At 38.0% G+C, this 25,723-nt stretch overlaps 1 protein-coding gene across 2 annotated transcripts in view; it reads right to left on the bottom strand.

Annotated features, from left to right (window-relative positions):
• LOC114661248 (interleukin-21 receptor-like) overlaps nucleotides 1-25,723 on the bottom strand; it is a 70,461-nt gene that overhangs the window by 13,764 nt on the left and 30,974 nt on the right. The window contains exons 2-3 of one of the 2 annotated variants that reach the window (XM_028814462.2): nucleotides 8,764-8,853; nucleotides 1,108-1,225 (exon numbers count right to left, since the gene is read on the bottom strand). In XM_028814462.2, the coding sequence (XP_028670295.2) occupies nucleotides 1,108-1,225; nucleotides 8,764-8,842 (197 nt within the window). In that variant the 5' untranslated portion in view covers nucleotides 8,843-8,853. The remainder of the gene's footprint in view (nucleotides 1-1,107; nucleotides 1,226-8,763; nucleotides 8,854-25,723) is intronic. The other variant, XM_051933968.1, reaches the window with a different exon arrangement.

Genomic DNA, 25,723 nt, shown 5'->3' with positions numbered 1-25,723 from the left:
TCTGACATTAACTAACAGTTCTAAGGAGGAACATGGCAATATGAGAGAACATTCAGAAGGGGTTATGTGTTGATGGTCTGGCTCATCACAATCAAATAGAAATTTAATAGTATTTCAAAATGTCTACTAAAGAAAAAAATATACATATCTGAAAAAAATGTAGAAATAAAATAAAACTAGGAAAGCCCTAAAATCTACAATAGATTTGCTGCGACCAGTACAAGAAAGCATATACAATTTTAGATATACAGGGAAATGATTGTTTTTTAAAGTGTTTTTCAGTGGGTCCACAAACGTAATATTTTCTGTTCTGGTGAATGCTAATTCTGACCTATGTCATTGGGTTGTGTATGTCATAAAACAAAACTAGGTACACAAGCTCACTGTTCCCATTTCAGTATATTGTCAGTACAGTTTAGGGCTTTGATAGATATTTTATATTACACATAGCACAGACATTCTTTTTCAATTCCAGACTTGGTTGCCTTCTCAGTGGCATCTGATTTTCTTTCCCCATGTCTGTTTGAGTTTCTCCTGGAGACCTTAGCTAACACACCTAACAGATTGTTTGCCATCCTGTCACTCTGTGTGCACATTTTTGCAAAAGCTTTTATAATGGAAACTTATGTGCATGGAGTGTGGGGTGGGAAGTGGAAACTCTTCAGTGGGACACCATGAATGAGATGTAGGCCTGGTATTTTTTGCTAATTGTTTTGGAGAGCTGACAACATTAGTGTGTCACATCTCTATGGTCTCGATTCAACTTTATACTAGAATTACTTTTTGGTGGACTTTGTATGTTTCCCTACTTTGGGTGGGTTACCGCTAGTCACTTAAGTACTTGAGTTTCGTTTTACAGAGAAAAGTGTTTATGATTAAAAGAGATAATTTTTCATTGTAATCCTTCCAACACACCCAACTACTGAAATTCAGTAGAATATCATCCTAAACCACTGGTCATTTGTATTTGTGTGTGTCCTGCAATGTACTGCCTAAGGGTTTTTTTTTGCAATTTAATTACTGTTACAGGATTGGGCAAGAAAATGGATTAATGGAATAAATGTTAGTCTGAAAGTGAAAAATAACAATAAAAATAAGTGAACTTACATATCTTCGGCTTCCACCAGATAGGACACATTTGACTCTTCAGGACTGTCCTCCTTCATCGTTAATGTACATGTTACAGTATATATATAATCACTGAGACATGTAAAATCAATTTGATCTGAAAGAAAAGTTAAATAAGTATGATGATGGTGATATTCTTGCAATCGGTGTAACTTCTATTATTTCACTCTGTAATACAGGTAAAATTCCGTTATAACGAACTCCCAGGGACCTAAAAAATATTTCATTGTAACAAATATTTTGTTGTAATGAGATTCTGTATTTGTTACTATAGTGCTTTCTTTAACTTGTATCCAGACGTTTGCAATCATTTCAATAGCTTCTTTCGCGTTACTTTTAATCTCCTCCTGCCTACAAGTTATGCTGACTAGAATTTTTCACAGCATTTCCTTGTGATAATACACTTTCAGGGTGCGAATGATGCCCAAATCCAATGGCTGAAGCGCTGCCATGCAATTGGGTAGGAGGTATTCAAAGTGAACATTATCTAAATGTGGAAGCATGTTGCGGGCAGCACAGTTATCAGTCAGGAGCCGAATCATTATTTCTTCTTCATATTGTGAGGTTTCTGAACTCTTTTGAGACCCCCCACTCCCCACCCAATGGGAACGACATGCTGAAGTGCATCCTGAAGCGTGATTGCAGCGTCTTTGGAAGATTGTTTGTCCATTGCTGGGGCAGGGCAATAGGAGGCTCACATTGCTGCAGCGAAGCGCCACAGCAGCAAATCATAAAAGATTTGGGTCGCGCTATAAGTCCCTCTCTTGCACCCCAAAACACGAATCTTAGTCTCAGTACTTTAGCAAAACCAGCTTTATTCAGCTTGAAACAGGAACGGCACAGTTATTTATTGTAGCGTGATCTGTCACTCTGCTATACACAGACACAGCAGTCAGGCAGGATCGTGGCCAGGTCAGTGATCAAGTAATCCTGTTACAGTATCTGCATTTACAATTTACGTGCTCCTAACCTTGCATCACCCATCGAGATCTTTTCTGTTTACTTTGGCGGAGAGACGCAGCATATCTGTGAGCCTGCTATTGCACTGTACAGATGCGGAGATTGCACTTCGGGACACTATTCGGCTTGCTGTCTAGTTGGGGGAGGTCCCAAGAGAGTTTACAAACCTCATATTTTCTTGAATGAGTGCCGCATTAATAGGAATGTTTCTTGAACGAGCATCATTGAACCACATACAAATGACTTTTTCGACGTCTTCAAATGCAGCAGTTCACATACGTTTGCAACCCGAGATTTTTCTACTTTTTTTGCTCTGTCTTTCAGTTGACAGTGTCGATGGTGAAAATTCGAATTCACTGGCAATGACTTTTTTCTTTTTGCAGCAATTGAGAGCTCGAAAGAAAGTTTAAAGAAAGAAAAAAAAATTACAGTGTTTCTGTTTGGGGATCGTTGTGCACAACTGATCTGCGGCCACAGAACTAACTGCTCTGTGGATGATTCATTCAGGCATTTCAAGGTCTTTTGTGCACTTCGTTATAATGAAAGTATCTGCTGAATGTTCTTCATAGTAAAGAGATTTCTATAGACTCGTGTCATATGGGGAAGTTGTCAGGACCATAAAAATACTTCGTTGTAATGAAAATTTTGTTGTAAAGATATTCATTATAATGGAATTTTACCTGTATCACTCATGCCTTTTGATCTATTGGGGATACCTAATTTAAGTTATTTCAACTTAAAATAATGATGTTTTCTGGTAATACGTACCTTTTTCTGGTTACATTGATTTATAACTGTTAGCTGTCACACTAACACAATTTCCATTGTAACAGCACCCTCAGATATTCAACAGAAGCATAACCGATCTCAGGGACTACTGTATTGTCAGTACTCACTAAGTTTATGTTAATCTTACACTGAATTGGTATTCTCATTTTCCCTATACACAGTTAAATTAAGCTGATGAAATTTTAAATAGTCAAGTTTTATGTACATGACTATCCCATATTCGCCTAAAGTGTGATATTTTGCTTAAAGAACAGCCCCTTTTGTTGTTGACAACACATTCCAAGGGATCATCACAACTTTATATACTTGGACAGACTTTTAATAAAATTATTTTTTTCCAAATGCCATTGGTTTTGTGGGGTTGTGGAAGCCAATTTATGACCCTTTTTTGATACACATCACCCACCCTACATCAGATATTTTTCTTTTTTTCCAAAACAGCAATTTAATCAATGATAAGACTGCATGAAAAATTCAATCAACTAAAACACATCTTGATTACCTTAGTGGTAATAACTGAATGACTACACTCTTAATAAATTGAACAATGCTGACATAGTTTGAATATTTATTACACAAGATGTAATTCATTAGTTTTGCTACCTACTGTAGTGGTCAAAAGTTTTGGCAGTGACACAAATGTTGTGTTTTGCAAACTTTGCTGCTTTAGCATTTTCAGATTTTTTTTACATGTTTCTATGGTATACTGAATAGCAATTATAAAAATTGCATACATTTCCAATGCTTTTATTGGCAAATATTTCAAATGTATGTAAACAGTCCATATTTACAGTGTTGACCCATCTTCTTCATAACTTCTGCAATTCACACTGGCATGCTGGATATCAACTGGATAGGAACTGGTGGTAGATTTTAGGAGACCCAGGCCCCCCATGGCATAGAGCTGGACGGTTTGACATCCGTAGCAGAGCAACGGGCACTCAGCAGGCTCCTATCAATTATTTTGAATCCACTACATCCATTAAACAGTGTCATCTCCAGACAGAGGAGCAGTTTCAGCGACAGACTGTTGTCACTGTCCTGCTCCACTGACAGACTGAGAAGATCATTCCTCCCCCAAACTATGCGACTCTTCAGTTCCACCAGAGGGGGTAAACGTTGAACATTATTCAAGTTATTGTCTGTTTTTTACCTGCATTTTTTTTTATTACTCTTTAATTTAATATTTTTTGCTGCTGGAGTATGTGAATTTCCCCCTGGGATTAATAAAGTATCTATCTATCTATCTATCTATCTATCTATCTATCTATCTATCTATCTATCTATCTATCTATCTATCTATCTATCTATCTATCTATCTATCTATCTATCTATCTATCTATCTATCTATCTATCTATCTATCTATCTATCTATCTATCTATCTATCTATCTATCTATCTATCTATCTATCTATCAACTTCTGGGCCAAATCCTGACTGATGCTGATCCATTCTTGCCTTTTTAGTGCTTGGAATTGATCACAATTCGTGGGGTTCTGCTTGTCCACCCACTTTCTGAGAAATGATCACCGGTTCTCAATGAAATTAAGATCTGAGGAGTTTCCTGGTTGGTGGTCCAATCTTTCAATGTTATGAGCTCCAAACCACTTTGTTATCACTTTTGCCTTGTGACATGGTGCTCCATCATGCTGGAAAATACACAGATCATCACTGAATTGTGTATGGATCGACGAGAGAAGTTGCTCTTGAAGGACGTTGTGATACCATTCTTTATTTATTGCAGTGTCCCTAGGCAGAATTGTGAGTGAGCCCACTCCCTTGGATGAGAAGCAACCCCACACATGGATTGTCTCATGATGCTTCACTGTTGGTACAGTGAGGAGGATTCATCCAAAAAAATAACTTTGTCTTCTGCTGAATTTCAGTCTGTCCTTGATGTTTTTCTTGGAAAGAGGTGTCTTCTTTGCTGCCCTTCTTGACACAAGGCTGCTGTCCAAAAGTCTTTGCTTCACTCACAGATGCCCTCACACCCACCTGCTGCCAACACTGAGCAAGCTCTGCACTGGTGGCAACACGACTCTGTAGCTGACTACTCAGGAGGAGACGGTCCTGGCGCTTGCTGGACGCTTTTAGCTGATCATTTTGTGCCAGGGCCAAAATAACCGAAAAAGGGTTTTTGTGATAAATTAAATACATTTTATGCTAATAAAGCTCTTTGCAATTATTTAATATGCATCTGATCACTCAGCACAATCATATAAAAACAATGTGAATTGCCAACACAAAAACAGAAGCCATAAATGTTGCAAAACAAAAGATTTGTGTCACTGCCAAAACTTTTGGGCACTACTGTTCAGTTAAGTAAAGACAAAATGCTGTGATGTACTGTATCTTTTATATATGTCCATTTCCAAGATACAAGATACAAGAAGTTTATTGTCATATACACAGTAAAAACACATGTTAAAACCATGTAATGAAATTCTTACTTTGCTTGCTCACCTTCATATATAAAGATAGAAAGACAAAAGAAATATAAAAACAAATAGCAGCTACAATTATAAGATTACAAAATAAGGTGCTCAGTGCCTGATGACATACTGCAAGCTGTCAGTTCCATTTATGAGGCTATGAGTTGTGGTTTGGATTGACTTTAACTTTTAGCATTGTTGAGAAGTCTGATTGCTTGTGGAAAAAAACTATGTGACAGTCTTGTGGTGCGTGATTTCACACTCCTGTAGTGCCTCCCTGAGGGAAGCAGCATTTAGTTCATACTACTTAAAAATATATATTGGAGTTATTAAATGCAGTAAAATACAACAATGTTGAGGGAGTGTTAGTTTATTGAACATAAGCAAATGTATTTGATCCACCTTGACCACATTGTGTTGACTGAGTTTAAGTCATTTAAGGAGACAATACTAAATACATTTTTGAGAGCAGATACTCATATTTATCAATAGATGGCATACACACTACTGTCTCTTTGAATACAGATAATGCTTATGAAAAGGAAAGGTTTATCAATAATGACATGTTTATTAACCAAAATGCAAAAGCAAAAATAGAATTTGATAAAGAAAATAAAAGAAAACAAAACAAAACAAAAAAGCAACCATGCCCCCTTCACAGGTTGTTGACTCTGGCTGTTTGCCCCAAAATGCTATCAGGTACTCTTCAAAATCACATTTTATCTTTCTCACTCTCAGTACCGCTAGCCTCATTTTTCCACTGGTAAGAAGTGATTTTTAAACAAATCCCCAAGTCACTTTGTAAGCTCCAAGTATGCCAGGTTTAAGCAGTCTCTAACCCAGTGGTTCTCCTGTTCAGTCCTGTGCCTTTATCTTTTCATCCCAAGCATCTTCTGTTCTCAATTGGACAACTTCCTGAATTTGGCAAGCTGTTATTTGCTAGTTGCTGTGTTTTTGGTGTCAATCCAGAAATTACAGAATTGGGTTTGCGAAGTATTTAACAGAATGTACCAAGCATTTTTGTTTGTTGCATGGGAATAAATTGTTATGGTGGCTTTTAAGAGGTTACGCTAATGACATAAGACACAGCGCTGTCTGAAACTGCACTCCTTCCTTCTGGGTGCAGCATGCAGCAATGTGGCGGCACCCACATGTAAAACAATATAACCTTGCAGCACCATGAAATAAATAATTACAATGATCAGAAAATATTATAATGCAAAAGTAACTGCTCAGAAATGTCACAGAAATAAAGAACCCCTTTAACCCACATATACTTTCATTTGGACAATGTATTCTAAGAAAAATGCATTTTTAAAGTGAACTTCTCATAGCAGTATTTTAACTTGTATATTTTATAGTAAAGGTAGGGTTAATACTTAAAGAAGGGTTCGAGTAGATTTAGGCAGCCATCACCACAGACCATCACAAGGCTGCTCCCTAACTTGTACATTTTCTTTTTTTACATCTCAGATTCAGCAGCTCTCCCTGATGGCAAAACAAATCTCGCTGCAAAGTCGTGTGTGCAGCCAGGTATGAGCAGGAGGACTTTACCTTACATTTTATCTTTACATTAGATGATTTATTCAAAAAATGTATGTTTAAGAAATATAAGATTCAATTAGCCATAGACCCTTTCAAAAAACAACTAATAGTCGTACATCAAAAGATTCTGTTTTTATAATATTTGAACTGGAATCTGGTGCCTGAGAAAGGCTCACAAGCCTATCTGGGCTCAGTTTCTATCAACGCAATATTGTAAAATGTTCTTTAAAAATGTGTATTTCTGTATACTACAAATGCATGTAATCTCATTCAAATATCATTGTTATCTTTAATGTAATATTGTTACAAATTACTTCACAAACAAAAATGTATATGAAGGAAATAAACAGGAATTAAAACATCCCAACTTCCAAAACAGCTACGTTACAGAATGCACTTGAATATTTTACCATTTTTTAACATGTTTTATGTTTTTAACAATATAATGAGTTTCAGTCCTCCTTTTTCAAGTGTTTTGGTAATTTAAGGCATTATTTACTTATGAGCACATTATGGTTAGCTGCACCCTTTCAGCATTCAATATCATTTGTTTAGTTCTGATGGCATTTATTGTCATTATTAGACCGCCATTAAGGTAGCAAAATGCAGAGAAAAAAAGTTGAATTAATAGAAAAAGGACCAAAGAGTGTTAAGTATTGTAGCAAACTTTAAATATTTCTAAATTTATTATTAACATGCTATAAATCTCTCACTACTATGTTTTCCTGAATGCACAACAAAGCAATAAAGAAAGCGCACCTAATTAAATAATCAGATCAGTTGGAGGTAAAATGACTCACTGAGGGTGAAAATAGCTGACACAAAAACCTGCAGGCACCGGAGCCCCCCAGGACTGAATCTAAAACACACTGATATAACCAGGCATTCTCAAGCCACCTCCAAAGGACCCATCTTGAAAAGTAGCTTGGCATTCTACCTGCTTTCTTAAATGCACAACAAATTCCTGAACTTCCTCGATGGGTACTGTCTGCTATCAACAGCTGGCATGGAGATTTTTCAAAGGCTTTCCTTCAGTGTCTAATGCCTGTTTGTTGGAGGTTAAAGCATCTTTAGTGTGTGCTGTGTGACCTACTCTGTGCCATCAGTACCAAGCTATTAGACCCTGCATGGACCCCACTTGCTGTCCTTTCTTTTCCTGGAGGAATCCTGTAGACTCCCTTCCTGGTTACCAAACCCACTCTTTCACTGTGGTTCCTCCTGATGTGTCATTACTGGGGCAGCAGAGGTTCCCATGCTGAGACTGTCCTCTACCACGTACCATGTTGGTGTCAGTTCTGACTTTGCTATTTCCTTGTTAAATATACTGCCAGTTATCAAGTGTACAGCCTACGAACGTGCACAGTGTTATTTGTAAACGATACAATCTGCACCAAAAAATATATTATGGAAACAAATTTGACAAAAGGCAGAATTGTATTTTCTTTGCATTGTAATGGGATATCTGTATAATCTAGCAGGGAGTGTGGCCCCATTGTAATTAAAGCATATGACATGACTGTAAACCTCAAGTTTGGCAGTTGGCTCCATATTCACTTTAGTCTGCAATCACTTAATCAGACACTTTTGTCTGTTTATTCCATGGCTTGAAATGTCAGCTGTAAATGTACCATGTATTTTTATATGCTATTTGAAGGCCCTTAACCTGCAATTGCTGAGTGCTTTGAGTAGTGAGAAAAGCACTATATAAATGCAAAGAATTATTATTATTATTATTCCTTGGCTCATCTTATAATTATTGTGTAATTTTGTGGTTGATTTTACTTGTAAATGAATGGCTTGTACTGTCCTTTAATTTTGCATAAGACATACTGAGACAGGCACTATATCAAATAGACATTGGCTAATTTAGAGACTTCCATTAGATCAGTAAAATATGTATCTCACTTACCATCTGTTGTTTCTGTCAAGGTGTATTCCAGAAAAGATGTGATGGATAGAAAAAACAGCCAAACGAGAGCATGTAACATACTTGATATACCTGCCAAGAAATAAAGATAGACTTGCTATTATGGAAAGAACTGTTTTGTCTTGGAAAGCCTGTTATGACCGATGAGCTGGAAAACAGTTTCCCGTTTCCATCATTATCTGCAGAAGTGTATTGTCTTTTGTTATAATGCAGTAGAGATGGGCAACCCTTAATGCTGTAATTGCAAAAGACATGACTGAAAATGGGAGCGTGATTAATATTTCTTCAACTTTGTTGCAGTGATTGAAGTGGACTTTTGGAATGCCCACCATTATTCCATACTGGCAGTTCTGCGTTTTGCTATTTGGAGAAGTGGGAGATTTTCCATGTGTACCAGCAGTTTTTGAAGTCAATACTTCTCACAGCCTCTCAGTATTTATCAGTTTTTTAACTGGCTGAGATTTCCTGGGAATTTTAGCAAGGAGTGTGGGGGTGTGGCTGGAAATCAGTCCATCTCAAATCTTGGATGGATATACAGTGCACCCGGAAAGTATTCACAGCGCATCACTTTTTCCACATTTTGTTATGTTACAGCCTTATTCCAAAATGGATTAAATTCATTTTTTTCCTCAGAATTCTACACACAACACCCCATAATGACAACGTGATAAAAGTTTACTTGAGGTTTTTGCAAATTCAGTTGACTGGACATGATTTGGAAAGGCACACACCTGTCTATATAAGGTCCCACAGTTGACAGTTCATGTCAGAGCACAAACCAAGCATGAAGTCAAAGGAATTGTCTGCAGACCTCATAGACAGGATTTTCTTGATGCTCAAATCTGGGGAAGGTTACAGAAAAATTTCTGCTGCTTTGAAGGTCCCAATGAGCACATTGGCCTCCATCATCCATAACTGGAAGAAGTTCAAAACCACCAGGTCTCTTCCTAGAGCTGGCCGGCCATCTAAACTGAGCGATCGGGGGAGAAGGGCCTTAGTCAGGGAGGTGACCAAGAACCCGATGGTCACTCTGTCAGAGCTCCAGAGGTCCTCTGTGGAGAGAGGAGAACCTCCCAGAAGGACAACCATCTCTGCAGCAATCCACCAATCAGGCCTGTATGGTAAAGCGGCCAGACGGTAGCCACTCCTTAGTAAAAGACACATGGCAGCCCGCCTGGAGTTTGCCAAAAGGCACCTGAAGGACTCTCAGACCAAGAGAAAGAAAATTCTCTGGTCTGATGAGACAAAGATTGAACTCTTTGGTGTGAATGCCAGGCGTCATGTTTGGAGGAAACCATGCCAATACCATCCCTACAGTGAAGCATGGTGGTGGCAGCATCATGCTGTGGGGATGTTTTTCAGCGGCAGGGACTGGGAGACTAGTCAGGAAAAAGGGAAAGATGACTGCAGCAATGTACAGAGACATCCTGGATGAAAACCTGCTCCAGAGCGCTCTTGACCTCAGACTGGGGCGACGGTTCATCTTTCAGCAGGACAACGACCCTAAGCACACAGCCAAGATATCAAAGGAGTGGCTTCAGGACAACTCCGTGAATGTCTTTGAGTGGCCCAGCCAGAGCCCAGAATCCGATTAAACATCTCTGGAGAGATCTTAAAATGGCTGTGCACCGACGCTTCCCATCCAACCTGATGGAGCTTGAGAGGTGATGCAAAGAGGAATGGGCGAAACTGGCCAAGGATAGGTGTGCCAAGCTTGTGGCATCATATTCAAAAAGACTTGAGGCTGTAATTGCTGCCAAAGGTGCATCGACAAAGTATTGAGCAAAGGCTGTGAATACTTATGTACATGGGATTTCTCAGTTTTTTTATTTTTAATAAATTTGCAAAAACCTCAAGTAAACTTTTTTCACGTTGTCATTATGGGGTGTGGTGTGTAGAATTCTGAGGAAAAAAATGAATTTAATCCCATTTTGGAATAAGGCTGTAACATAACAAAATGTGGAAAAAGTGATGCGCTGTGAATACTTTCCAGATGCACTGTATATTGTTGGCTGAAAAAGCTGAAACACTTGAAGTTCTTATTCCACTTTCGACCACTGCTTTGGTGGATAATCATTTTGCAGAGGAGGAAGACATTGATGTGGCATGAGCCCATCTAACATCTCTATCTCAAAAGAAAAAAAAAATTCTATACAGACCATGTCAATGAAGAACCTATTTACTCTATTAGGTCATCTCAGTGACACTTTATATTGAGTACATTTGAAGTTTTGTACAGTTCATAAGGGTGTAGAAAGGTAGTATCTTGTAGTGACTGGATCATGTGGCTCTGTACATCTTAGAAGAATATAAAGTGTAGTCCCCAGTACAGAATTAGTTAAATCAATTAACCAGTCTTTCATTTACAGTATATACTGTCATGCATGGACATCTGAGGATCACTTTCCAGGATCAGAGAAGGTATGCAATTTGCATTTATTTATTTGGCTGACACCTTTATCCAAGGCAACTTACAGGCATTTATGATACAATCGATTACATAGCACAGGCAGGTCAGATGACTTGCTCAGGGTCACACAGCATCAGTAGCAGGATTTGAACCCACAACCTCAGGGTTTGAGGTCCAAGTCTTAATCAGTACACCGCAATGCCAAGGCAAGAGGGGATGTCAACCCTAACAATACCATCTCAAATCTGAGTTGTCCAGTCAGGGCACCTAAACCATGCCTTGTCTGGTCAGATCTGCTGGAGAGAGACAATAGCTTTGAAAAGCTTCTGAGGCTAGGAAGGTGACTGTTGCTCCACCGCATGCTCATTTTTAGATTTTGGTAGTAAACACGGTGGTCTGATTTGGTTCTCCTCTCCCTCACTTGCACCTCACAATGCACAATGTCTTCAAAACTTACTAAATAACAAATTTTAACTTGAAATTTTGTTGTCTGTGATACCTTTATATCAACACACTAAAACTTCAAGTTAGCTTTTTTTTTTTAAATGTGACATTTTTTGTAAAAGAATGAGCTGTTTCCCAAAAGTACACATTCTGTACAGTTTAATATTTGTAGAGTCTCCTTCCACATTAACTTTAAACCATTTGGAGTAAGCTTTGCCCTTTGTTCAGGAGTGATTCTGGCCCATTCTTTAGGCAGATTTGCTCCATGTTGTTCAGGTTAGTCAGGTTTATTGTGCTCACTAGGACAATAAACTGAGAAAAGTATGAGTACAATAGAAATGAAGAAACAAAATATCAGCAGAAATAAGGAAGCAGTGGTGACAGACACTAGAGACGCTATACCAAAAACAAATGGCAGCTATACGGGTCATGGGGCGCTGCCTAGAAACTTTGTTGGCTTTTACTCTTTAAAGTTTGGCATATTGATTAGCACATGGAAGTAAAATTTCACTGTACTCAGTATAAGTGTCAATAATTATCTTATAAGCCAATAAAATAAATAAAAAAATGATTTCAAGCAGCTAAGAAGAGTCAATGTAACTAAACAATGTTATGTCACATTGTTGTGATGTGAAATTTTGCATACAAGTTGATAGTTTGTATGACTTTATTTGTAACTTAGGCAAAGCAATGCAATATTAGTGTTACATTAGTGAGAAGCATTCATGTTTACCCCCCTTTTAGGAATGAGTGTCTTTGAATTTTACGATAGGATTGGGGGGAAGTGCCTCAAACAAGTTTGGTAAGTGTTTCTCTGCAGGACTCTCTCTCAACTCCCACCGGAAATGCCAGACTGCCTAACTGCCAAGCTTTACCTTAACATATGGTTTTGGGGGATGGCAGGTGTTAAAATGTTCTCTGCCCCATTGGTCTGAAGCATGGCTGTTTGGAATTGGCTTGTATCAAAAGCTTTTAAGTACCATCACGCCCTATTGGCTGTAGGGGTTGGACAGTAAAACCTAGAAATTTGCTTGCTTTACCTCACCTTCTCTCTCTCTTACCAAACTGATGAAAGACCATCTCACACCATGAACTGCAAAGGACAACACAATGAAGAGAACAGCTTAGCAGCTATATTGAGACAGGCATGTGGCCTGTTCTGAAGAAAGCTGACCACAAAATGATGCCTTAACTAGAGACATTTTAAATAACTAAGAAGTCTGTGTGCCGCCTGAAACTACACATCACCATTTATCAGGTTGTATGGATGACAATATTCAAATGTACTTTGCATATTGTTATTATTTATGAATGTTATCAATAATACATTGTTTAAATTGTAACTTAACTCCTGCTTGTCTTTTACTACACCTAATTGCCTGAGGTTATAGATGTAGAAGGAAAGGTGGGGAGAAGTAATGAAGTACAATTCCTTAAAAACAGTGGCAAGTCTGGGAGATTTGAGGCATTCTGATAACGGCTATATATTAACAATACAAAAGGGGAAAGTAGAGTAAAATATTACTCTACCAAGACAAAACACACATTATAAAGGCAGTATGCAGTTCTCATTACTAAAATTAGACTAGTCCTGTCTAATATTTGGGGTGCAATTTTAAATATGAAGGGTAATTATATAATAATTACGTCTTAGCTATCTTACACTCTATGATGCACACACATGCACAAATATAAAACCCAGTCCTCACTCTTTTTGTGTGTGTTTCCTTTAAATTTCTTTACACAAGACTACTTTGTCAAAACATACATTTTGCTTTGCAGAGCTTTTGGTCACTAGCATTGCCTCTCTGGTCTTCTTTCCTTGTCCCTTCTGCAGCAAAGTGAAATCAAGGGTCTAGATGGTGGGCTGTCTTGTGCATTTTTATATCATCACTACTATTGCTCCTACTAATAGATGCAGCTTTTGTTGCTGTAGATATTTTTACATATCGCTTGAACAGTGAGCACAATTTAAAAATGGCACCTTCCTGTTTTTTTGTTTTTTGCACTCCTGTCTTTTTCTTTTCTTCTTATGAGTTTCACGTCTCCTTGGATATTGATGTTTCATGGTAGACTTTCCATTAAAAAGGTTAATGAATAAAGGTCTATGTTCACTAGCATAATGACAGCCTGACCTAGAAGTTCTGGTAACTTTAACATTTCTTTGACCACTGTGAGCAGAGTTAACATAAACACAACAAATGCATAAGATTCTAGCAGACTGCAATTCTTAAATTTGTTTCAGAAATCAGACAACACTGCCTTCTGAGTTATTAACACCTAAAAAAGACAGCTAGTCAATTTTTAGCAACTTTGGGAGATGGAGCCATCTGCCGCATGGGGCCCTGCTTCGGCACATACTGTACATAACTATAGATTTGCCTCTTCAAGAAAAATCAGTTAAAGCGATCAATTCCTCTGTCCATTTTTTTAACTAAGTTATCGCAGCTTTTGGGTCATTGGGGCCATATATAATCCAGGCAAAAGCCAGGATCACTAGCCTGAAGATATGGTGGAAAAATGTCCTGTGGAAACAAAATCTGCTGTAACAGGAGATGGAACACTGTGAAGAAAAGTAGAAACAATCTTAGAACCTTAAGAAAACCAGAATTAGAAGGAGACTCGTCCACAATAGACTGCATTGATAATGGAGATGAGTCAGAGTGCAGGAAGGTTGTGGAGGACTTCATCTTGTGGGGCAGGAATAACAACATGCAAGTCAACATAAGCAAAACAAAAGAGCTGATTGTGGAATTCCAGCATGTCAAGCAGCCTCTGAGATATGTCACCATTCAGTTGGAGGACGTGGAAATGGTGCAGAGCTACATGTACCTGGAGGTTCACATGAAAAACTAACTGGACTGGTCTGACAACACAACAGTGATGCTGTACAAGAAGGGCCAGAGCAGACTGGATTTGTTAAGCAGACTCAGGTCTTTTGATATGTGCAGCAAACTGCTGGAAATGTTCTACCAACCCACAGTAGCCAATATGTTCTTCTATCATGTGGTTTCATGGGGAAACAACTTGAGCACAAAAGAAGCACAATGTCTGAACGAACTTACCAAGGAAGTTTGCTTCCATCACAGGGCGAAACCCAGGCACACTAGAAGCTGTTGTGAAAAAGAGGATGGTGGCACAATTGGATGCCATCTTGAAAAATCCCCTCCAGGTGGCACTCTCTTGTGAGCTCTAGCCACAGGCTCATTCTAACGTAGTGTGCTAAAGAAGTGCCTCTGGGGGGGTCTTTTCTGCCCACTGCTATCAGGAAGCTCAATTCTTACTCTTTAAATTCATTTTGAAATATCTGCACAATATACATTTATTTTTATGTATTTATTTATTGATTGATTGATTGCTTGATTGGCTGTATTATCTGCCCTGTGAGTCTGTATTGTTTTATTTTTTATGTTTCTGCTGCTGTATACATCTGAATTTCTCCATGGAAATTTAATAAACTTTATCTAATCTAAGGTGTTTTGGTATAGTTTCATAAATATACCCTGAGAAAGGGACTGAGAGGGCAGATGCAAACAATTTATAGGGGTTTGTAGCAGCAGAAAATGCAGAACTGAAAAAACACAGATGACAAATGGGTTGAGATGCAGTGTTTCCTAAACTCGATCCTGGAGACCCCCTGTGGCTGCAAGTTTTTGTTCCAACCAGCTTCCTGGGCTAATTAAGTAAACGGTTATTTCCCAAGTTCTGTGTTTTGGGAACAATATAGAAACTAGAAAACTAAGTTTGGTAAAAAAAAAATATTAAAATGTACCAAGCAGTTATATGGGAATAATGTATTTTTTTCTTTTTAACAGTATTTTCATCTTGATTTTCATTCTACTTTTCAAGGTGTTCTAATTGTTTAATTAATCCATTATTTACTAATCAGTGGGTCTGATGCTAAAGTAGTTGCAGCCTTTGATTATTCTGTGTTGTTTGCCTGCGTGTTTGTTCTGCTCGTTTTTAATTGTCATTAATAAGATACAACGAAGGGGAAAAACTGCACAGAGAAAGGGCAAAAATATAATGAAATCAACAAAAGAGAGTTAAGCATTTCTTTCTATTATAAAAAAAAATCCTGGAAAGCAAAAGCAAGGCTACGATACGTGATCTTCTCAGAAAGACATTTAAAACACCCGCGAGACAAAAGAGACTTGCCACAGTGCGTCTCGCAGGGACCGTAAACATGAGACATTGTGCCAAGAGATTGACCCAGGACCGTCTCGCGATGACGTAGAACATGAGATTCTTGCAAGACACACCCTACTTACAATCTATCAAATAAGACAACGGGGCAGCAAAATATTCAGTGTTGTGAAGGATTTGAGCACATACAGATCCAGGGTCTCAGTGCATATAAAGCGTATAAAGACAATACGTTATAAATGAAACGTCAATGAATAAGCGAAGAAGGAAGCAGCGCGGAGAAAAGAGACTCAAGAGCATTGGAAAGAAAAAATAATCTAGGTGCAAATTCAGAAAATAAGGCAAGTAATTATCAGCCCATAACAAGTGGAATTGAAACAAAGCACGTCCAATCTGGCTCAGAATTAAAAGACAGAGTAAAAGACAAAGTAGAACTTCATAAAGATGTTCACAAACGTTGGCGCTATACACATGCGGAGGAGATTATGAAAGCAGTGCAATTCGAAAGGATCCAAAAAAAAAAAAAACGTATGTGCCATTCAAATGTGGAGAAAGTTAAAGAATATGAAAGTAGGGAAATCAGAAAGTATAGAAAAAGAAAGTAAAGATCGCAGTAGCGCAAACAAACGGAAATTAATACTCGAAAAAGGGAAAATAATCACCACGGACCAGTTGTCATTGAAAAAAAAGCAGGATAAAGCGAGGTCAGAAATAAAAGACAGAGTAGAAAACAAAGTAAAACGTTATAAAGAGGTTACAAAACAAAAGGGCCAAACACATGCAGAGCAGGTTAGACATAATTCAGGCTAGGTTTCTCTGTTTGGAATTTCAGCACAGACAAAGCGATCTACATCATCAGCAGTTAATAATTTTTTTTTCAAAGTAACCAATAAATGCATGTGAGGTAAAACATGTTTTTGAAATTCTCTGACTTAAACTTCAAAGTCTTACAATATTTACATACTTCTGACATATCACCTGTGTCCATATATTCGACCTCTATTCGCCTTTTAGTTATTTCTGCGAGTAATAATTTCTCTTTTGTTGCGCTAATGCGATGTTTACTTTTTTTTTTGACACTTTCGTTTTTTCTGCTTTCATATTCTGTATCTTGCTCTGCATGTGTTTCGCGCCTACGTTTTTTTGGGGTATTTTGAATTCCAGTTTTTATTATCTCTAACCTGACACATTAAACACATGTCTCATTGACCTCATTTAAAAGATTCAGCATATTTGGACTCGAAAGATTCCAAATATTGTTTTTAAATAAGTTCTGAAATAAAAGTGAAACTAAAGAAATAGAAACAATTCAAAGAAAAAATTGGCGAGCGAAGCGAGCAGGGGGCAAAGCCCCCTAGTAAATCTATAGAAAAATCAAAAATATTTCTAAGTTTCTTATAAATGTAAAAATCACACTTGTGATGTAGATTAATACTTAATGTAGATTAAGAGAAAAAAAATCCCAGCTAATTAAATGAGCTCAGTGTTTTCAGGTGTTGTCACTGATTAGGAATCTGGTTGAAACAAAAACCTGCAGTCACAGAGGGTCCCCAGGACCGAGTTTGGGAAACACTGAGATAGAGTAAGCCACACAAGCAGACGTTCTGGGTGTTGCTGTTGACAGCTTTGCAGGTTAAGAGAAGAATTTAATTATTTGGTTGGGTTATTCTTATATCTGTTAGGGCTGCATTTCTATGAGTGTTGTGTGACTTTTATTTTTTTAAAGCACTTTGTGATGGTGCTATATTAAATTAAGATGGTTTCTTGATTTGCATGTATGAAGAAGTGGTGGATTCTCAAGAAATACAATCACAGGAAACCATCTTGCCTAGCATCAGATTGCAAAATGTACATTTACGTTTCATGTAAATCTCTCGAGGAGCCACATTTGCTCTCCTGCAACTCACAGTATAGCATGAAGACAACTTCATATAAGATACTTGAACTGTATTAATCCAATTCAGTGTCACAGCACAACACAAGACAGGAACTAACCCTCGTTGGGCACCAGTCTAACACAGGATCATGAAGATTTTTATCATTAATATATTTATTTTGACTTGTTCCACTTTTACAATGAAAGCAGCCATTCTCTATCATCCCCCCCCAACGCGCAAACCCCCCCCAGCAAGTAGGCTAAGGTGTACTTTAACATATGGTTTGGGGGCAGGTGTCAAGATGTTCTATTCCCCCATTGGTGTGAGGTATGGCTGTTTGGAATTGGCTTGTCTCAGAGGCCTTTAAGTACCATGATGTCCTATTGGCTCTAGGGGTTGGACAGAACATCTATAAATGTATGTGTTTAACCTCACAATCTCTCTCTTACCAACCAACATATGATGAAGAAGTATCTCTCTCTTGCTAACCTGTGATGATGAAGACAACACAATGAAGAGCACAGTTTAGCAGCCATTTTGAACAGACATGTGGCTGAAAGCTGAGCACCAACGATGCCTTAACTAGAGACATTTAAGTAACTACAAGTCTGTGTGCCGCCTGAACAACATATCACCATTTAATCAGGTTGTATGATTGCCAATATTCAAAAATACTTTGCATTTTTTAATTATTTATGAATATTATCAATAATACATTGTTTAAACTGTAACTTAACTTCTGCTTGTCTTTTTACTACATTTAATTGCCTGAGGTTATAGATATAGAAGGGAAGGTGGGGATAAGTTATATACAATAATACCTTATAAACAGTGGTAAGTCTGTGAGATTAGGCATTCTAAGGCTACATATTAATAATACAACAGGAGAAAGCAGAGCAATATATTACTCTACCAAGACAAAACAACATGTGCTTCAGTAACCCGGTTATTCACAGAAGCCCAGTTTCTTCTAACAGACTAACAGACTTCTCTGTTAATAACCCAATTATGTTACCATGTAAACCTTTAACCGGGTTACTGTTAATGATTTTGTAGTCTGCACATGTCTATTGCACTCTGTCAGGCTGCTCATGAATTTACTTTGCACATGCTTTTAGCAGCCATGAATAAAAGCATCTATAAAATAAATTTCCAGGGGAAAATGTTTGGGAATATTTTTTCTCCTGGCTGAAATAATCTCTCAATATTTTAGAAATTGCTAAATTTATGCTGATGAGCTGAACATACAATGTTAAACTCGGCCAACACAATCTCGACAGCAGTAGGGTAACATGTTAAAAGTAACGCTGTTTCATAGTCTGACATCTTTTAAAAGTACCCCAGACTGAGATCATGTAGACTCTGGAGCAGGTTTTCTCTTAAGGACCTCTCTGTATTTGGCTGCATTTATTCTTCCCTCAATTCTGACCAGTGTCCCTCTCCTTACCACAGAGAACTATCCTCATAGCATGATGCTGCGACCACCATATTTCACCTTTGAGATGGTATTATGGTGGATCCAAATCATATTATGTAATATCATCTACAGTTAAATTCTGCTCTGTACTTGAAATATTTTTATTTTACTATTAGTAGGGGGCTCTGCCCCCTGCTCGCTTTGCTCATCTACCCCTGGGCTTGGTTTACCGCATATACAATTTAAAGAGATTGTTATTTTCATAGGAATTGTTACATATGCATTATGTTCACTTTTACTTTAAAACTTTTGTAAAAACAATATTTGGAATTATCTTTTCTTCAAGATCGCATTGAATTTTGATTCCGTGCTTGGACTTACATTATGAAAATTGTTTCTTTCTCTCTAATAAATAAAACGACTTTCTCGAATGTTTGTCCATGCTCTTTCTTCTTCACTTTGTTGTTGGCGTGTCATCTAGAATGTGTAATATTATTGTCCTGATAAAATCTATAAGAGCTGAGAGCGCAGGAAGTGTGTCTGACAAGAGCATTCACACGACTGACGTTAGATGACCGTGGTCTTGTTTCAAAATAGTTGTAAGTAGGGCATAACCTGAAAGAATCTCATGTTAAAAGTTTCTGTCTCACGGGACTTCATACTGCAACAACGTTTTTGGAATCTTTTAATTTTCACTGGCAACACAAATTAGACGATCTACAAGTCTCTGACTTAAAGTTTAAATCTGAACAATATATTCAATCTCTTTTCGCTGTTCCATTATTTCACCGAGTAATAATTTCCATTAGTTTGCGCTAATGCGATATTTCCTTCCATTTTTTGAGACTTTTGAATTTTCATACTTCCATTATCTCTAACCTGCTGTGCATGTGTACCGCGCCAACATTTTTGAATTCTTTACAACATTCTACTTTGTCATCTACTCTTTGTACTTTATTTCTGGCCACGGGCATGATTAAATCTCTTTCTTGCATGACGTATAACGCTGCTCGCGTTGCGAGGGGGGGTGGCTGAACGCACGCTAAGGAGATGCGGTCAGATCATCTGCTGTCTTGCTGCTGGCGAGATGCATGTCCTGCTTGTCGTGCTGCACGTCGATCATTTAAAAGCCTGTACAGCAGCTGTCCTTTTGTCTCACTGCCTTGTCTTGCATGATATCAAAGTGTCTTCCGAGAAGATCATGTCTCGTCTCCCTCGTCTCCCTCCCAAGATATTTTTTATAGTAGAGAGATATATGTATTGAGGATTACTTGTGTTTTGTTCTGTGCATTGTATTGTATTGACCCCCTTCTTTTTGACACCCACTGCACGCCTAACCTACCTGGAAAGGGGTCTGTCTTTGAACTGCCTTTCCCGAGGCTTCTTCCATTTTTTCCCTACTAGGTTTTTTTTGAGAGTTTTTCCTTGTCTTCTTAGAGGGTCAAGGCTGGGGGGCTGTCAAGAGGCAGGGCCTGGTAAAGCCCATTGTGGCACTTCTTGTGTGATTTGGGCTATACAAAAATAAACTATTGTATTGTATTAGGCAGGTGATGAGCAGTGCCTGGTCTTCACTAGACATAGTGCTTGGAGTCCTGCCCAAAGAGTTAGTAGAGTCCTTTAAACTGTCATATGCCTTTTATCCAAGAGTGGCTTCCTTCTAGATACTTTACCATAAACACCTGATTGATGGAATGCTACTGAGATGGTTGCCCTACCAACAGGTTCTGCCATTTTAGTAGAAGACATATGAAAATTTGTTTGAGTGACCATTTGGTTTTTGGTCACCTCTCTTGATCAAGGCCATTCTTGTCCAGTTACTCAGTTTAGCTGGATCACAAACTCTTAGAAGAGACCTTCTGGTTTTAAATATCTTCCTTTTAAAAATTACTGAGGCCACTGTGCTCCTGAAAACACACAGAGCTTTAAAAGTGGCTTTATCCCCTTGCCCTGATTTGTGCCTCACCAGATTTTTATCACAGAGTACTGAAGAGAGTTCCTTGGACTTCATGGCTTGGTCTTTGTCCTGACATGCAGTGTGAATGGTGAGACCTTACAAGTGTGTGCCTTTCTAAACAATGTCTAATCAGTTCAGTTTGCACAGGTGGACTCCAGTCACATTCTAGACATATATAAAGAAAATTATAAACAAACAGGATACGTGATTTTTAATTAATTTGCATCCCATTTTGAAAATATGATTTTACTTTCCCATTATGGATTATTGAGTGTAAACTGATGGGCAATATTTGCAAACTGATCCATTTAAATCCACTTAAATCTATAACACAATAAAGTGGGTAGAAAGTGAAGGGGTCTGAATACTTTCTGAATCCACTGTAACTAAAGAGACATAGCAGTCAAACAAATAAACAATAGCTGCCTTATCTTAACGAAGAATGATTCAATGGCTTTATCTTTTAGTTTCGTTTTTTGAAGTGTGGTCTTTTATTCACAATAAGCCTAGAGATGACAGTCCCTCTTGACAGAAAAAGTAAAAAAAAATTCTTCCTGCTGTCACTAAAAGTAGTAGTGAATGAAAAAGGGACTGTTTTTAACAGTTAATTCAGTCCATGTAGAGAGATTACATAAAAGAATAGCATATTCAGGAAATAAATGGCTTCATTTTTCAAATTAATATGAATTTAATGCCAGTTTTGCATGAAAGTCACAAATATGGAAGATTGTATTATCCACTCTCTATATATATAAAATCCTAAGCCTAAAAGTGCAACGATTTTGTGCAACAATTTTATTTAATTTTTTTGTCTTGCTTTAAATTGGGCTTGTTTAAAAACCTACATATATAAGTTTGGTATCATTCTTTTCAGAATTTATCGAACATTAATGTGATGTTGTTAGATTTTCGGATTCTTATTCCGTTTTTAAATTATAAACTAAAAAATATCAAGAACTCACATCCCATGAGACAAGACTTTGTGCCAAGAGATTTAACATTGCCTGGGGCCAGAAATAAAAGACAAAGAGTAGGACAGCTGCTGTATGGGCTTTTAAATGTTCAAAGCACCGCGTGAGATGCAGATCACGTGGCACGGCACCAGCAGCCCCAGCAGCAGCAGCAATCCAGCAGCTGATCGAGCAAAGAGGGATAAAAAAAAACTGTATTTGTTTCCCATTGTATCACCGTTTAACAGGGGGTTTCGGCAGGAGCGACCGCATCTCCTTAGGGAGCGTTCAGCCCCCCTCTTCACAACGCAAATGGCAGAGACGCGAAGTGGCTGGTGTTTAGCGCAGGCTGGGGGGGTTGGCGAGCTAAGTGAGCAGGAGGCGAACCCACTAGGGTTATATAATTATTATTTTTCCCCAGGGATCTCATTTTATAAATGAACTATGGAAATGATTAAAAAAATAAATTAAGTATTTTTGGGTCTGGCATCATATGTAGTGAATCATGTTGAAGAAGACTTGTTTAAAAAGACTGTGAGTTTAAAAACTGAAGGCCTGCATTAGGCTGGAAACATTTGTAGATCGCTCCAAACTGGGTAAATTGATGAAAAATTCAGAAGGCTGGAATCTGAAATAATTTTTCTTTATAGTAGCTTATTGCACTAATATCTTGCTAGGTTAAGTTCCTTGCAACCTGATGATATGGTTCCTTAAGACCATGAAAGTTGAGTTTAGTAAATTGGTGGATGAGTAAATGTTGTGCAGTGTATTTTTAATTCAGGAGCATGAGTATTATTTCATAATAACCATATAATGTATAAACAAGATGTACTTATATATTAAAAATATTTTTGTATGACAGGCAGCAGATGCTGGAGCTGTCATTCTTATTCATCCTGTCATACCATTGTCTTCTGTAAGTCGCTTCACTATTAGGAGATGTCATCGCATTTCTTTTCCTGTCAGCCATGGTGCGTATCCACACTGCTGCTTGCTGCGAAGAGGATCCATATTACATGGCCAAGGTAGCCTGCACCTCTAATTTGCGGGTCATGTTACGCATATAAGCTCCCAATTAAGACTAAGATTAAAGTTCATGGCCCAGTGGTTCTCGAGTTTCTGAGTGACAGATGAACAACCCTTAGCCTTTTATATGCATAGACAAGCTTTGCTACCTGTCTAAGATGGCTTGAAATCTAAGTAATCAACATAGACTTCAAGTTTCTTATTTGACACGTTTGTTGTCTGTTTTGGCTGGTATAATAATACACAGTCAATCCCTTTCCCTCATGGTGACCTTTTCCTTTTTGGGCAGAGCTGGCCATTTTCGCTGCTTCCACTTAGCATGGGTCTTCAAACTAATCACTCTCACTCACACTCAAATAATTTTGATGGAAAAACATGGTGGTGGTTGCTGGCTCATTGGTCTGTTTTGGTGACTCTAGCCTAGTCATGTCAGGACTTTGGTTTTTCAACCTGCACATTGATTTATTGTTATTTTCCCTCATCCACTGCCTACCAGGTGAAGTTATCTGTCATTAGCATAACAGATATAAACCTTGTTCATGTACCCTGAGCAGTTTCATGAAGGTTCCTACCATGCTGCAGTTAGACAACACAATAGGTTGATAAGGCTAGTTGTGTTATTTTTAGAGCCTGATTTGGTATTTTTATTGTCATTGTTGATTTTTTGACCCTTCTTCTATATGTTTTTCCTAGTTTTATATTTTTCTTTCTGACTCTAGCAACAGTATGGCACACAGATACGTAGACACACATATAGTCACTTGTCCTTTTATTAAGATGGTTAAGCTGACATCTGTTTGTCTGGCAGTTAGTTTCTGTTGAACATATTCAGCATTAATATGGTATGCACTGCACCATCTATTGGAATGTATTTTATAAGTCATGCAGTATTAAAATCCCCTGCATTTTTCATTCCAACAGTTGGCGCATGACACGCATTAGCACTACTTTTGCAAATCGAATACCAAATGGTATATAACAGACACAGAGCAACCAGACAAACACACAGACACAAACACATGTCCTTTTATTAAGGTGGATTAATGTTTATGATTGTTCTTTTTTGCTGTAGGATTATACATCTCTACGTTTGCATGACGTTTGAGTTAATGTAGATTTGTGAATGTTTTAATTAAGCAATCCCATAATTATTTACCATCTGAATGCTTTTTCAAGTCTTGTATTAAATATTGTGCCTTAATTTTTAATTAACTTTGTTTACATGAGTGGCACAGTGTTCAGCGTAGCTGTCTCTTGGGTTCACCTTCCTGGGATCATCTCCTGTGCCTGATTGCTGAGTAGGCGCATTGTCTCCATGTCTGTTTGTGCGTTTTTCACCTGGCACTGTTCATTCCTCCTACTCCTTAAAGACATACTGCACTCTATGTGCTAAACTAACTGGTGATTCTAGGTTGGACCCATTTTGAGTGAGAGTGTGGATGTACTCCCTTTGGTGGACTATGAGGCAATCACACTAAAAGCTGTGCCACCACGCCACACTGCATTAGAAGTGTTTTGGAGAAAATACCGATCAATAACAAAATTATATGGGCAATGAACACGTAAATGAACCACACAGTTTCAGCTTGTGCAACACATAAAAGTTAAATGAAGCAATTATTTTTGACATTGATTGCTCTAAGCTTTCAACCCATTTCTTCTGTCTGAAGTAGCCTTTTATAAATAACTGTTGTTGTTTTTTCACTTTCTTTGTGTAGCTCTTTTAGCCATTCTTTTTGTTAAGGACTTTGAGCTACATTCAGTAAGGAAAATACGTGATATTAATCAATGTTGTTGAAATGTGGTATAGTGGTTAAGGCTTTGGACTTCAAACCCTGAGGTTGGGTGCTCAATTCCTGCTACTGAAACTGTGTGATCCTGAGCAAATCACTTGACCTGCCTGCGCTCCAACCTGAAAACCAAAAAGAAATATAACCAATTGTATCATAAATGTTGTAAGTCACCTTGGATAAAGGTGTCAGCCAAGTAAGTAAATGTAAAAGCAACCTGCCAGGTAAAAAAAGTTATGTTCTGTTGCTAAAGTGCTAGTGTTACTATAAAACATTACCACACATCTCAATTACTAACAGTAGCTGACATTGTGAAAAATGTGTGCATCTACCTAAAACTCCAATGTGAGTCTTGTGTATTTATTACTTACAGTATATGCCATTGGTCTTCCATTACAAAAATGTTCTTTTATTGAAAAGCTACAGGGAAATGACAAAATGAACATCCATATTAACTATCCTTATGGGGCATTGGGCCGATACTAACTTGGACAACAGCTTCAGCGCACCTTAGCATGGGATACAGAAGCATTTCTAGTAGAAGGGTGAGTGACCGTTGTTCCATGAGAAACTTCGTCATCTGGTAATAAGTAACGCCTTGGACATGACCCTAGAATCTATGAACGTCAGGAATAAACTTATCACAATTATAACTTTTAACACACAGGTGACCATTCAGTATTTTACTTCATTTTCTCTAGCTTATTAGGCTTGGAAACGGACTGCTGTCTGTAGCTAGCAAGTAACAGCTAACTTGATACCACTGTGTGCTCACTATAAATGTGTATGTAGAAATCCATCCATCCATTATACAACCCACTATATCCTAACTACAGGGTCACATATAACATAACATTTTCTTGAAACAAGGCAGGAAACAAACCCCGGGCAGGGCGCCAGCCCACGACAGGGCACACACACACTAGGG

Source organism: Erpetoichthys calabaricus, chromosome 11 (genome assembly GCF_900747795.2).
Source record: "Erpetoichthys calabaricus chromosome 11, fErpCal1.3, whole genome shotgun sequence".
NCBI lineage: Eukaryota > Metazoa > Chordata > Cladistia > Polypteriformes > Polypteridae > Erpetoichthys > Erpetoichthys calabaricus.
Note: the sequence above shows the minus strand (reverse complement) of the source record. Positions and strands in the feature narration are given on the sequence as shown.